The following is a 15,635-nucleotide window of genomic DNA, read 5'->3' on the forward strand; positions in this document are numbered from 1 at the left end:
GGTTTCAGAACCGCGACTCAGCTTGAGCCGCTGTCCAGAGTTGCGTTCTTTTTCTCGACAAGGCCATTCAGAGCTGTGTACCTGAATCGCTTCACCACACAGGGTTGGTGCACCCAATTCTGACGAGCAGTGCGGAGGTTTTACCTGTCGGCAGCAAGAGCGCCGCCGAAGCCGCCACCGACCTCAATAACCTCACCCTCTGTCTCCCAACTACTTGGCCATCTGATCTGAAAGCAGATAGGATGCACACTGCAACGTGGGGGAAGGGAGCAGACAGCGGTGGATGCTAGACGAAGCAGATACCGCCGCCGCACGAAAAATGGCTTAACTCGAAGAAAAAAACAGGCAGATCGTTTTTTTTCTTGAAACTTGAAATTGTAGTTCCCCATTTCAGGATGGATAACCGATTCTCGATGGTCAGGAGAGCAGGAACTCCGGACCAAACAGGTGTGACCCGCCAGGTCAAGGATTAACATGATTCAGAACAGCACAGAACGGACGGTAAAAACTGAAAACGAGCCATGCCAGAGATTGGGACTTTTAACTATTATTTCAGACACAAAACAATCGTGTACAACACCTTTACCATAGTCAAATGATTACCTGAAGGCTAGAGTACATGAACAAACATGGAGAAGAAAAAGAAATTGTGAAGCAAATTATCATAATCATCCGTTGGCATACGAAACCTGTTTCTCAGCCATGAAACCCTCATCGAGGTGAGGGGATTTTTCATCGGAGCTGAACATTGAGTTTAATTGGCACGGCCTGTTTTATTGGCAGCTCATTGCAGAGCAACTTCGAATCTTGATTAGTTCAAATGATATTCTCGGGATCAATTCGCTGTGTGATCATTTCATAAATAGAATACTCAAGTATAGCATGATCCCCATGTCGATACAACCAATAGTATTTTAGTATCAACCTGAAAGGGCCTTCCACAGATCAAGTGCAAGGAGATCTCCACATTGACAAGAAAACCCAGAACAACGAGCAGAGACCTGCCACGAAAATATGTGGTAGTTCTGCTGACAGACCTGAAAACATTACAGAAAATCAACAGCATGTTCCATTTGATAATTTGGTAAATGCAGCGGATTTACCTGTTACCGCTTGACCCATTGGAAGCTCTTTCTTGCTTTTGCCTTTCCAGGCTTTTTTCTTTCGACCACACGCGAATCTCTTGTCAAATATCCAGCTGTTTTTGGCACAAACACATAGATATAAGCAAATTTCAGAAGGCACATATAGAAATGTAAAATGATGACGCAAAATATTCACTTCAATGTACTTTGGACGTGGATGGTTGCCAAAACAAAAGGAGTGGGGCAAGTTCATAGTGCCAGCAATCATTTAGAGGATTATTCGGAGGGGAGTATGAAAATGGGTTGTGGTGAAAGCCAATTTTACCTGCTTTGAGATATGGACGCAATCCTGGTTCAAAATTCTGCAAGGCCCTGCTGATTCCTAAGCGGATAGCTCCAACTTGTCCTGTTTTTGATGAACAAAAGTTCAGTTTGGGAGAGGTTTCACGTGAATGATCAGTAAGCCGCATAGAAAAAGAGTAAATTCATGAAAAACAACTTTAAAAGGCTGTACTCCATAAAATACAGTATATGCAAGAACCCTGCACAAAGACTAAAGCATATCAGACAAGAAGGCACTGGCCGTGGAGCACCTCACCTGACTTTGGATAAAGATAGAAGGGAGAAGGTTGTGAAGGTGGCCTCAACAACAACAACAACAACAACAACAACATAGCCTTTTTTCCCCAAGCAAGTTGGGGTAGGCTAGAGATGAAACCCGAAAGAAATAAGTTCAAGGTTCAGGCACATTGATAGCTAGTCTCCAAGCGCTCCTATCCAAAGCTATCTCTTTAGAGATATTCCAATCCTTAAGGTCTCTCTTAACCGACTCATCCCACGTCAGTTTAGGTCTACCTCTACCCCTCTTTACATTATCGACCCGCTCAAGAACCCCACTACGCACCAGCGCCTCAGGAGGCCTTCGTTGGACATGTCCAAACCATCTCAGCCGATGCTGGGTAATTTTCTCCTCAATTGGTGCCACCCTGACCCTATCCCGAATAACTTCGTTCCGGACTCTATCCCTCCTTGTGTGCCCGCAAAACCACCGCAGCATCCGCATCTCTGCTTCACTCAGTTGCTGGACATGTCGTCTTTTTGTAGGCCAACATTCAGCACCATATAACATCGCCGGACGAATTGCTGTTCTATAGAACTTGCCTTTTAGCTTTTGTGGCACCCTCTTGTCACAAAGGATGCCAAAAGCTTGCCGCCATTTCAACCAGTCAGCTAAAATTCTATGCCTAACATCTTCATCAATGTCGCCATCCTTTTGTAGCACCGATCTTAAATACCGAAAAGTATCCTTCTGGACCACCACTTGCCTATCTAGACTAACGTCTCCCCCCTCATGCCTAGTCGCGCTGAAATCGCACATCATGTACTCGGTCTTGGTCCTACTAAGTCTGAACCCTTTCGACTCTAACGTGCGTCTCCACATCTCTAACTTCCTATTAACCCATGCCCTAATCTCGTCAACTAGCACCACATCATCAACAAAGAACATACACTAAGAGATCTCACCTTGTATATCCCTTGTGACCTCATCCATCACTAAAGCAAATAAATAAGGGCTCAATGCTGACCCCTGGTGTAGGCCTATGTTAATAGAAAAGTCAGTGGTGTTGCCATCACATGTCCGGACAAACATCGTCGCATCCTTGTACATAACCTTAATGAGGGTAATGTACTTAGTTGGGACTTTGTGCTTCTCCAAGGCCCACCACATGACATTTCTCGATACTTTGTCATATGCCTTCTCAAGGTCAATGAAGACCATGTGCAAGTCCTTCTTCTGCTCCCTATATCTCTCCATCAATTGTCGTATTAAGAAAATCGCCTCCATGGTTGACCTTCCAGGCATGAACCCAAATTGGTTTTGGGTCACACTTGTCACTTTTCTTAGGCGATGCTCGATAACCCTCTCCCAAAGCTTCATCGTATGGCTCATCAGCTTAATCCCACGGTAGTTAGTACAACTTTGAACATCGCCCTTGTTTTTGAAGATAGGTACTAATATACTTCTCCCCCATTCTTCCGGCATCTTGTTTGACCGAAAAATGAGATTAAAAAGCCTCAAGCATGAAAAAAAAAGTAGATGGGCGCAGGCAATGGTAAAAATTACTTAAGTATGTAGAATAGAAAAATTAAAAATGCAATAATCCTGCAGTAGAGTTGACGTTTCAAATTCAAAGAGGTAAGCATATATCTTACTATAGCAAAGGAATGAAAAACAGCAAAGCTAAACATTTTTCTGTCAACAATGGAAAACATAAACATATTTGCCGTGACTTTCAGAAATGCATGCCATGGCATGTATTTGTGCCATATGTTATACAAGTTTAACATCCATGTTTTGTTACCAGCTACAAATGATCGTGACAATTCAGGACACATAGCTTTGGATATGTATTTCAAGTAAAGATTTACAAACTATCAACACTAACCTGAGACGCCACCACCTTTCACAGTACAGGTCACATCAAAAAGCCCCAAATTATTGGTAACTGTAAATGGACGAAGAAGTTCGGCTCGATGGTCCAGAATTGGGAAGTAAGCATCAAACTCCTTTTCATTGACAATGAATTTGCCATTACCAGACTGAATCCAAACACGGGCAATGCTGCATTTCCTTTTCCCTGTTCCGTAAGCCCTTCCTTTCTCATCAACCTGTCTTACTCGTGCCTTGGCAATTTCTTCTTGCTTTTGGCGCTCGACTTCAGCTCTACTTGATGTTGCACTTAGTTTCTGGATGGCTTCGTCTTCTATTTCACTTAGGGGAGGCAATCCTGGAACATCCCTGACATCCTTTAAGAGGATCAAACTATCAATCATTCCCTCGGTGATCCCAGAGTTAGCAATGAGATCACCAAATGCACGATTTGGACCTGCAACAAAAAAAATATCATTTTCACTAAAGTTTACTTCTGCATGTAATACATATTTAGAAGTATCCATTACTAGATAAATCCGACAAAAAGAAAATAGTAAACTGAACATGAAAGGCAACTAACTATGGTCTTAGTATAATTCCAATGAGTCAATAAGTACACCACAGGCACCGTGAGCAACAAAAGTGGTAAATAAACTATCTGAGCATTTCGATGCTACCTTATCATACTGGGCTGTTTACAACATGGATGGACACACTTAAAAAGCTAAAAGGGAAACTCTACCAGTCAGCTGATGCCAGCATTTAAAATCAGCATTCACATCTTCACCACGAGTTAAGTTACATTAAGCTACATTGAAATGAATAGCATCTAAAATAGAAAACCAAGGAAATATATAATAGCTACCAATCCCGGAAGCAACAATGCAAGCCCAGCCAGGTTAACCTTACACTAGTACCAAGATCTAACTAACATTTGCAGTCACCGTTCCAAAATGAAGGAAACTGTGATATTTCTAATTACGATTCTGTACCTTCGAAGCGTTGCATTTCATCAGTTATCCAACACAAAGGCAACCAGATCATGCTCACTGGAAATTGCACAACGAAAATTGCACAACGACTACCGAGAAATCAAAACACTTAAGCAGGTCTAATGGTCACCTTTGAGTATCTCCATCAGCTCCTTCTCCCTCTCCATGTTCTTCTGTCGCTTCAGCTCAGCCAGCTCCTTCTCCCTCTCCATGTTCTTCTGTCGCTTCAGCTCAGCCTCAGGGTCTTCATCCGCATCGAGCTCATCGAGCCTACCACCCTCTCTTTGAATCCCATCGATGCCCTCCCCGAGCACGGAATCGGCAAAGGGATCCTTCTCATCCCCACTCAGCGTCCACTGCTCCTCGTCACCGGCCGGAGCCGTCTCTCCGCTCGCCGGAACCGCCGATGCCGCCTCCTTGTAGATCCCCTCGAACACGTCCCCATTCTCGCCTTCCACGCCGAAGCCCTTCGTCCAGGGCTCGTCGGCGACGGCCGCAGGTCCTACCGGCAGCGCCTCTCCAGAGTCAGCTGTGGCTTCCTCATGGGCGAAGGGGTCCGGATCGCCCGAGTCGGCCGCGAAACTCCATGGCTTGTTGCCGTCATCGTCGCGGCCGGAGGTGGAGAGGAGCCTTGGGGAGAGGACGCGCGAGGGGAGGAGGTCCTGGAGGCGGCGAAATGGAAGTGGAGAGGAGGAAGCAGACGACGAGGCGCTGGTGGCCGGAGCTACGGTTTGGAGGCCGTGCCGGAAGTGGCGGGGGGAGAGGAGGAGGCGGCGGAGCAGCATGGTGGTGCGCGGCGGAGGGCGGCGACCATTCGGCAGGGGAGCTAGGGTTTTAGCGCTTGATCCGTTTGTTTCCGTTTTTCCGCTTGTTCTGCGAGAGTTATTTTTCCGCGTTACATGCAGGAAGGCGTAATTCATGTTTGCTAGCTTATTACGTCTCCTGCTTTCGAAGGCAATAATCATATTTTTTTTATATAATTAGTGTTCCATTAACTTAAAGACTCAACGATATTATTTTCCACTATATTCCCATGCCGCGAACGTATTGTCTATTCAAGATCGGTATTCAGCGAATAATTATATAGTAGCATCGCAAGAGCATGCCCACTTGTAGGCTGACGTCAATACTTGATGGCAAAAAATTACAACTATGAAGGAAATTATGTTTTGAATCTCATGAATCATGGTACCGGTCATTGATAAATCGAAAGAGCTTCCTTCAAGTGGCGTTTTTGCCACCAAAAAAATCTATTTCAGCAATCACTCCCATCACTCTATTGCTTGTCGTCCTGATACCAGTGATACATGCCAGCACCACTTCGTCGAAAAGTGTCTAGAACACACGGTGTTAGGCCCAGGGTTTTTTTTCCCGACCGGACACTCCAAACCGGAGCACTCCGGTTCCGGTAAACCGGACCGGTTTGACCGGTTACCGGTACAAACCAGTCAAATTCAAATTTGAATTCAAAAAACTCAGTTCAACCGGTTCGTAACGGTATACCGGCCGGTTAGACCGGTTTACCGGCCGGTTTGACCGGTTTGAATTCAAATCCAAATTTAAAATCGCATGTGTAACCGGTTTGACCGGTATACCGGCCGGTTTGACCGGTTTATCAAGTGGGCCTTAATGAGCCGTCTTATTTTTTCCTTTCCTTTTTTGTTTTAACTTTAAATGCCCGAAAAGTATGTTAAACGAACGAATTTTTGAGAAAATTTGACACCATTAGATTCGTCGCACCTTGAAGTATTTTTAGGAATTTTTTAGGAATTTTTCATTTTTTTAATTTAAATTTGAATTTTGAATTTGAGCCGGTTTGGTACCGGCCCAAACCGGACCGGTTCCCACCGGTAAGGGGAACCCTGGTTAGGCCAAACCCACGCCCCCAATCAGGCAATCATGGATCACCGCTCCACTATGATTCCTAGTCACAAAACCACAACCCCCTTCACATGAGGTGAAGTGCCATTGTAAGCACCGTTAATCAGCATATCATTTACTGGTCTGCACCAACTTACTTCCTTTTCAATTGCCGGCTTCTATTCCTTTATCGCTATTTTTAGAAAGGGAAAAGTCCGGTTTACACCTTCCAACTATCGCAAAAATCTTATTTTCAACCTTCAACTACAAAACCGGACAACATAGGCCATCAAACTGTCAAAACCGGACAAATTTAGCCCTGGGGTGGTTTTGAAGGTGGTTTTCCATTTTGTGAAAATTAAAAATATTCAATTTTACACTACAAAATTTATAAGTAATTCATTTTAAGTCAAAAAATTATGAAATGTGTATCAAAAGTTTTCTAAAAATGTAACATATCTATTGTCACATGACTTGTGAGCTATTCAAATCTAATTTTTTTTATGTTCATAATATTTGGCTACTTGCAGTTATGCCTATTATTCTTAATAACTAAGATTCAAATGGAGTAATAATAGATAATTTATATTTTTAGAAAAATTTTGGTACTAAGTTTCATATTTTTTTCTAATTTAAAGTGAATTAGTTTTGATTTTTTAAATTTAATTAGATTTATTTAATTTTTTTAGAAAATGCAAAACCACCCCCAGGGCCAAATTTGTCCGATTTTGACAGTTGGATGGTCTATGTTGTCCGGTTTCGTAGTTGAAGGTTGAAAATCAGACTTTTGCGATAGTTTGAGGTTGAAAATTAGACTTTTCCCTTTTAAAAACTCACCAGTTTGAGTTCCAATGGTGCACACTAGTTCAGACAGGATCCCTTGAGCTCACCTTTTCAAATACGGCCCCTTCCAATCCACCATTGCCATAATGGATTAACAATCACCATTTGCTTTGCTAGGATGCCTCTTTTGTCTTCCATTTAAGATCTTGCCAGATTTTTTGCACGTACACATAAAAGGTGCCTAGTTGCATCTCCTAATGTTTGCAGGTTCGCCAGGTTCATTCGCTAATCCAGACTATTACGGCTTGTTCTCCAAACAAAATGTTTTATCCCGTGCAACAAAGCATATTTACGCGGTGGTGTGGATGTATCTAGTTGTGACCATCCTCTTATTCATAGGCTGCATTAAAAAATCCCCCTCACTAACATGGTTAGGGTTCAGGGGATTTTCTAGACCGCATGAAGTTTGAGCTTCTACCTTAATTCAATACCGTGGAGGTGTGGCGTAAAAAAAATATCGTGGGCGTGGTCTTCCCCCCCCCCCCCCCCCACCCCCCCACCCCACACCCACCTGTCGAGGGTTTTTTGTGTGCAACGAAGCTTCCACAATTTATTCCAAAAACGGTCTTCCGATACATCTTGATTTGCCTACTCCTTTTTTCTGCCTACCCTCCTTTCATATCCTTTCTGAATATTGTAAGCTGATTTCACAGTAGCGTTCATCAAAGTGCCATGGCAGGATATCATCCATATTTATGTGTACTGGGATTGACATGATAATATTCACATCCTCCTACCAAAAATATTTGACTCCACAGTACCTGATGCCACTCACCAGAGACTGGATCGATCAGGTCTGCCACACGGTTCAGCAATTGGTTTTCTTGTCAGGCGTCTTGGAACTCAAGGATCTGACCAAATACTGATATGCTCTCCATTGGCAACCCTCCAAATTGCACCATTTTTCAGTACATGCACATCCCGGGACATACTACACATGCATTTTGCTTGTAGCAGACTTCGCACATGATGATACGGCCCCTTCCAATCCACCATTGCCATAACAGATTAACAATCATCCCTTGCTTTGACAACATGGCTAATAAACTGAACAAATGCTATCTCTGAAACGGTGAAACCCAGCCCGCCGCAGCAACTCTTAGGCAATGTCAATTCATCCCAGTCCCAGCTAATGCACCCTATCATCACGCTTCTCTGATCACACAGTTCTCTGGTCAGGTCGAAGTACCCATTGTGAAGGTACGGATCGCTTGATAGTTGATACTAGATGTGTATTGTTTAGTGCCGTACATCAGGCCTACGGTGTATCTAAATACAAATAATATAAATATCAACGGGAAGCTATGGTTTCTCCCCTTTTTATTATTTCATCAATCTTGCACAATAACACTAATGAATGAAAAACACATAAAAAACACTAATGAATGGAAGAATCAAAAGCAACACTAAAAATTGATGAACTGCCGGATAATCGCGCGCATCGAAGATATGGCCCAGCATAGACCAATCCCCGATCCTACTCTATCCTACTGGTCTTGCTGCTGCTGCTGCTGCCGCTTCCAGCAGCGGCGCCAGCCACCTCCTGCTGTTCTGGCGACCTCTTGGTGCTCTCGGTCGCGGCGGCCTTGACTTTAGCCACCTTCAGCTGCAGCTTATGGGCCACCACGGCCCTCAGCCTCCGGAGATGCTGCTCGTGCGCGGTCAGGTCCTCCGGACCCATCGCCGACACGTCCTTGGCCACCGCCCGCTCGACCAGGCCCTCCAGCCGCGCCTCCTGCCCGACGCCGAGGAACTCGTGCCTGACGGCCTGACCGCGGTCCCGTCGGGGAGGAACGCGATGGCGTGCGCGTGCACGTCCACGCCGAACTCGCGCGCCTCGGACAGCACCTCCGCGTGCTTCGCCTCGAACAGCGCCTGCCGCCTCGCGTCGTCCGCGGCGGCAGCGGGCACCGGTGCTGGGGTGTCGGGGGCGGCGGGTTTCTTGGCGCCGGTGGCCATGGTTTTCCTGGTGGCGATTGGATGGTGCGCTCTCGATTTTCGACGTGATGAGATCACCTGGTGGCCTATGCGCCCATGTATATAGCAAGGAGCTTCTCCGATTAGATGATCGGAGTCGGATTAATTAATTTGGTTTCCGACAGGGATTACTCGATTAGCAGTTAATATTACTTACTATTAGAGCATCTCCAAGAGTTTGCCATATTTTACTTGGCATATCTTGTGTTTTGCCAACTTCTAAAAAAATATGCCAAGGAAAAAAAGAATTTATCTCCAACAGTTTGGCATAATTCACTTGCCAAATCCAGATCTAACTTACATCAGGAACCCTGAGAGAAACAAAATTATATTTATACCCTTCCACCTCTTGAAAACTTAAATCAGGAACCCTTCTCTGTTATTTTTTTTTTTTTCACCCTCCCACCTGACTAGAAACCACGATGCCAACTGTGCGCCGCGCGCGTATATTTACGCGCTGGAGGCTGGTTTTTTCCAAATTGTCAAAAATTGTCAAGTCTTTTGCAAAACTGTTGGAGGGGTATTTTTAATATTTTACCAAAAATAAAAAATGGCAACTCGATTTGCCAAACTGCTGGAGATGCTCTTAGAAAAAGAGTCACGCTAAGATATGCTGACGTGTCACCTTTTTTTATATATATGATAAACTGGTCATGCTCGAATTGAGATTGCTCTGCTTTGTGTTTCGTTGATAGTCCGGAGGTGCATCCATATCTGTCTGAATCGGACAATGCCGTCTTCAGATTAATGGTATCTGTTCCGGTCACAATCCTCCCCATGTCTGAATCTGCAGCAAGCTTTAGGCCTGAATGCACGCCATAGATTCGGTTTGCCATTCGTCCTTGCTGTGCCCAGCACCGGGGTCCTGTTTGGTTCTTAGTATTACTAGTAGCACAAAAATTTTGACCAATAATTAGGGGTACTAAATAAAGATAATTTACAAAACTAACTCCACAGCGCTGCTCTACTTCGCGAGACGAACCTAATGAGGCATTTGACCGCACGATTAGAGGATAGTTACTGTAGCATCACTGTAGCCAATCATCGATTAATTACTATCATTAGATTCGTCGTGAAAAATTACACTCATCCGTGAAAAGGTTTTGCAAATAAACTTCATTTAGTACTCCATGCATGTAAGATTCTTTTTTCGGGAATTGTGTGCTACTAGTACTACTAGTAAGAACCAAACAGGGCCCGGAACCACCGGTTTTGAAATTGGGCGTCTCAAGTGTTGACTGTTTTTCCCATTTTTGAGGGTAACTGTTGAGCACCGATTAATAAAAAAATGCGTTTCTCTCGTCTGAATGAAATTGGGCGAAAAACTGGACGCTGGACGGGAATTTAGTCTTGTCACTGAGCAGTGAGCAGCATGCTTTGCCTAGTTGCCTCCAAAAGAAGACCGGCCCAATTGCAGCAACCACCGCAGGCCGGCCCATCTTGACGGCCACGAACGGAAGCCCTAGCGCGCCCCCGCCTGCCTACCTATAAAAGGCACGATCGCCGCCTCCTCCCCTCAGGTTAAAGCGACGCCGCCGCCGCCAGCCGTCCGCCTTGCCCTTCTGCTTCTCTGAAGGCTTGGTCCTCCTCCTTGTATCTCCACCCCCACAGATCCGCCGCGGCGTCTAGCTAGGGTTAGGTTTCCTCTGCCGCGATGGCGATCAAGCGGACCAAGGCGGAGAAGAAGCAGGCGTACGACCGCAAGCTGTGCAGCCTGCTCGATGAGTACACCAAGGTGCTCATCGCCCTCGCCGACAACGTGGGCTCCAAGCAGCTCCAGGACATCCGCCGCGGGCTGAGGGGCGACTCCGTGGTGCTGATGGGGAAGAACACGCTCATCAGGCGCTGCATCAAGGCCTACGCCGACAAGACTGGGAACCACACCTTCGACCCGCTCATGGACCTCCTCGTCGGCAACGTCGGCCTCATCTTCACCAAGGGAGACCTCAAGGAGGTCCGCGAGGAGGTGGCCAAGTACAAGGTGAATTTCTGTTCACTCGCATCTACTGATAGGTGATAGCTCCCTGTCAGCGAGTAGATTGTTAACTGTAGAACTATGGTTTGGTAACTCGCCAGTACATTACGATTGCCCGGAATATGGATTGGATGGTTCACAAACTGAACAGAACGTGATTGCTCAGTATGCCGTTTCTGTCATATGTGCAATGCTTGTAGTAAAACTTAAATTAAATCACATTTGTTGTGGTACCAGGTTAACATTGTGAGTTATTAGGTCACCTGATAATATTTTTACCTAGTTTTCTGAAAAAATGTTCAAAACTTCATCAGTTGTTAACGTTTATTCTGTTATTCGCACGATTGTGTGTTGTAGACTGTAGTTTTGTGGGTGAAATCAGGGCTGCTTACCAAGACATTGCATAGTAGTACGTCTGTCAGTGTAGTATTTTCCCGGCAACAAATGCAGTTTAGTTCATTAGAGCACCTGTTATCTAGAATACTGATGTAAAATAATTCTTGTTGTGTTTTTGCCAAAACAGGTTGGTGCTCCTGCTCGTGTTGGGCTGGTTGCTCCAGTTGATGTCGTTGTCCCCCCTGGCAACACTGGTCTGGATCCCTCCCAGACCTCTTTCTTCCAGGTGAGCTACAATGGTCAGCACATCTCATATAACAGTTACAAGCACAGCATTGTACTCACCTATGATTTGTATCAGGTGCTCAACATCCCCACCAAGATTAACAAGGGTACCGTGGAAATTATTACCCCTGTGGACTGATCAAGAAGGGTGACAAAGTGGGCTCATCTGAGTCTGCTCTTCTCGCCAAGCTGGGTATCCGCCCTTTCTCATATGGTCTCCAGATCACCAATGTCTACGAGGATGGGTCAGTCTTCAGCCCTGAGGTTCTCGACCTGACTGAGGAAGACCTTATTGAGAAGTTTGCCACTGGTGTCTCCATGGTTGCCTCTCTGTCCTTGGCGCTCTCGTACCCCACCCTTGCTGCTGCGCCCCACATGTTCATCAATGGGTACAAGAATGTGCTTGCTGTTGCTGTGGAGACGGACTACTCGTACCCGCATGCTGACAAGATCAAGGAGTACCTCAAGGTAAATTCTGCTTCTGTTTCCTAGTTTTCTAAAAACTTCTAAATCTACTGTGGGTACTGGTTTCCAATGACATGGAAATTGGTTTCTAGGGATTTAAATTAACATGCGCACCCTAGTTTTCTTTCCACATAGCTCGTCTGTTCAGTAGCAATGAGTATTACAGTGATTAGTGTATATTTGATGGTTGTTATTTTAGCTGGTCCTAATTATGTCATGCTGTTGGTTTGCAGGACCCAAGCAAATTTGCTGTTGCTGCCCCAGTTGCTGCGGCAGACTCTGGTGCTGCAGCTGCTCCCAAGGAAGAAGAGAAGAAGGCGGAAGAGCCTGCTGAGGAGTCAGATGATGACATGGGTTTCAGCCTGTTTGACTAGAGTTGCTCAGATCGTCAAGAAGCTGCAAGTTTTGGCATTTGTTTATGAAACACCTAAAGTACTGTTTACCTTATTATTTAGCCTATCGGATGAAGAGAACTATGTTGTTACTAGTGTAACTGACAATGGTATTTTGTGTTAAAGCATTTGTGATGTCACTTGCTGTTTTTCCCTATGGTTCTGATGTGGCGAGCAAAATTTTGAGGGTCGGTTTTCTGTTTCTCCTGTGCATTTGAGTTTTGATGCTGGTCCCTTCTGATTCTGGGACAATTTACAGGAATTTGTTTTTTGTTATGCTGTTTTCCAAAGCTTAAGCTGGTCATAATTCATAAATGTATGCATGTACGGTTTGGTTTTTATTAGAACATAAAGCAGTCATTACTAATTTTTACAGATGGCAAAGTAAGAACTCTCCCCTCAGGTTTGTGCAAAATAGAGAAACAATGACGACACTTTTGCTTGTCTGTGAATTGTTTTGTTGAGTTGTCTCTGGTTCTAATTTTGCACTTCTGAACTTCAGTTGTCGATATATATCTGTCATCAGTAAATGAGCTGGTCAATCTATGAAATAGTCGCATTGCTGGTGCAAGCTGGGCAGCAAATGTCTCAGCAGTCAGCACGGATTAGATCCCCAGTCAAGAAGTTGTTGGACCAGTTATCCTCCATTCAGGAGGAATGGATGCATCCATGTAGCAACATATCCTTGTTGCATATAGTAGTAGTTGCTGACTGTTTGTGTAATTCTCCTGGGTTGCATATAGGAGTTCTTCAGTGCTATGTAACTGAAGATTTGGGCCAGGGATGCCTGAACTCCTTGCTGATCATCTGGGATATTTGTTTTAAGGGTGCCTGCATTATTATGTGATCGTTAAGTACCCTTAGAATTCTCAGACTTTAAACTTCACCGCAACTGCAAAGAAAACAGAAAAGTAAAACTAGAACTCCAAGAGAGGCTGCTACTCGGCAGCAACCAGATGCGTCACAGGCCGGCCCGTTCCTTCCCTCGCCGGCACCATCAGAGGTTTTTTTTTCGTTTTTTACAAAAAATATATTTTCGATTTGGAAATTTACAGGAATATACTCCGGCCGCCCTGCTGTGGGGCGGCCGGAACCTAGCCGCCCGGCAGCAGGGGCTTTTGTGAAAAAAATCTCGCGAAAATATTTACACGTAGGTCCCTGGGGCCGGTCGCCCGGCAGCGGGGCGGCCGGCCCCCAGGCCGCCGGCTGTAATTTTTGCAATTGAGCCCTTTTCGCGAAAGAATTTCACATATGTGTTCTTTTTGTAACTTTTTGCAGAAATAGACCCTGGGGTCGGCGCCGTAATATGTGGCGCCGAGATAACACGTCTTGGCACCACAGATCACGGCGCCGAGGTGCCACGCACGCACAAGCAATCTAGTGAATCTTCGAACTTGCCTTTAATATTTTCGGACCTTTTCAGGAGACTAGAATACTGTGAACCACACATCAAATATAACGGTAAGAATTAAGAACTAAAAACTGCATTACACAATGTAAACCATAGGAATTACATCATAATACAACGTTGATGAAACACACATCAGGCATGCAGTGGCATGGCAGAACCCGTTGCAACTACGGTAAACAAATTCTGAACTAAGCTATCATGCTTTAGGTAATTTAAACAAACACAACAAACACAACGCAGTCTATTGTTCTTGGTGCTGAACCTTCGCAAGGAAGAACCGGTGACCCGAGTCTATTGTTGGGTCCAGCAACGCAGGAGTAACCCCGGCCATACCTAACACGTAAGATCAAAACAATACAATACAATCACACACATCTAAATATTTCTAATAGTTCCTCATATTTCCTAAATAATTTCTAAGATTTTCTAATGATTTATAATAATTTCTAACATTTTATAAATTTTCTAATATTATCTTGCAATTTTTAAGATTAATTAATTAGATTGCTAATGTACTATATCAACGCTAATCACTACAATTAACTACACCTAAATGTACCACTAATCAGTCCTAATAATAATTAAATTGATTGATAATCTACTATTTAACAAAATAGTTTCTATAATTTTCTACAATTTTCTAATATTTTTTGCAATTTTCTAATATTCTCTACAATTTTCTACAATTTTCTAATATTATCTTGCAATTTTTTTGATTTTCTAGTACTTCTCTAACAATTTTCTAGTATTTTCTAATACTAAATCTAATACTAAATGTACTATATCAACGCTAATCACTATAAGTAACTGCACTTAAATATACCACTAATCACTCCTAACAATAATTGAACTGATTGCTAATCTACTGTGCTAAAAAATAATTACAACATAATATATTTATACAATGTAGAAAATTTTAGTTACCTACAGTCGCCGGCTTGAAAATCCGGCAGGGCTTCGCCGCTTTGCCTCTCCCTCACCCCTCCTCTCCCTCTCTTTTTTTTTTTCTAGATTTTTAGTGAGGCAAATGAGGGGGTGAGGGGCAGCCAACACCTTATATAGGATTGGGGGCCGGTCGCCCTGCAGGCGGGCAACCAGGGCCCGCCGTCCCCCTGCCGAGCGGCCTGGAGGGCCGCCCGCCCGGTCCTCCAGGGACCTCGGCGCAATTTTTTGTCAACCTTTTTTTGCAGATAAGTCCTTACCGCCCGGCTGCCGGGCGGCTAGGTCCCGGCCGCCCGGCAGCGGAGCGGCCGGGGTATATTCCTGTAAATTTCCAAATCGAAAATATATTTTTGTAAAAAATAAAAATAAAAAAATAAAAAAATAAAAAAACCGCGATTATCGGCTGCATGGCCAAAACTTCTCTATCTCTGCTGCTGTGTTTAGTTTCGTTGTAAAATTTTTTCAAAGAAATTTTACTAATTTGAAGTACTAAATGAAGTCTATTTATAAATTTTTTTGTACAGATGGATTGTAAATCGCGAGACGAATCTAATGATGCTAATTAATCCATGATTAAGTAGGCTCATTAGATTCGTCTCGCGATTTACAGCCCATCCATGGAAGAATTTTTGTAAATA

General features: G+C 44.2%; 1 protein-coding gene and 1 pseudogene across 4 annotated transcripts; one reads left to right on the plus strand and one right to left on the minus strand.

Moving 5' to 3' along the window:
- Positions 1-504: 504 nt before the first annotated feature.
- On the minus strand, positions 505-5,380 carry LOC120662068 (30S ribosomal protein S9, mitochondrial-like). Of its 3 annotated transcripts, XM_039941152.1 has the most exons (6): positions 4,724-5,380; positions 4,642-4,678; positions 3,533-3,973; positions 1,411-1,491; positions 1,104-1,198; positions 505-1,037 (listed from the first exon to the last, which is right to left on the minus strand). In XM_039941152.1, exons 1-5 carry the CDS (start codon positions 5,294-5,296, stop codon positions 1,107-1,109), a joined length of 1,224 nt encoding a protein of 407 aa, XP_039797086.1. In that variant the 5' UTR covers positions 5,297-5,380; the 3' UTR covers positions 505-1,037; positions 1,104-1,106. The 3 variants fall into 3 exon arrangements, with proteins under 3 accessions (XP_039797086.1, XP_039797084.1, XP_039797085.1); XM_039941150.1 differs by having other exon boundaries at positions 4,642-5,377; XM_039941151.1 differs by having other exon boundaries at positions 518-1,001; positions 4,642-5,377.
- A 5,309-nt stretch (positions 5,381-10,689) lies between these two features.
- Positions 10,690-12,796, plus strand: LOC120662069 (annotated as a pseudogene). The gene is made up of 4 exons (XR_005670179.1): positions 10,690-11,172; positions 11,690-11,788; positions 11,864-12,255; positions 12,486-12,796. The product of XR_005670179.1 is annotated as a 60S acidic ribosomal protein P0-like (transcript).
- The last annotated feature ends 2,839 nt before the right edge of the window (positions 12,797-15,635 follow it).

Source organism: Panicum virgatum, chromosome 2N (genome assembly GCF_016808335.1).
Source record: "Panicum virgatum strain AP13 chromosome 2N, P.virgatum_v5, whole genome shotgun sequence".
NCBI classification, from domain to species: Eukaryota; Viridiplantae; Streptophyta; class Magnoliopsida; order Poales; family Poaceae; genus Panicum; species Panicum virgatum.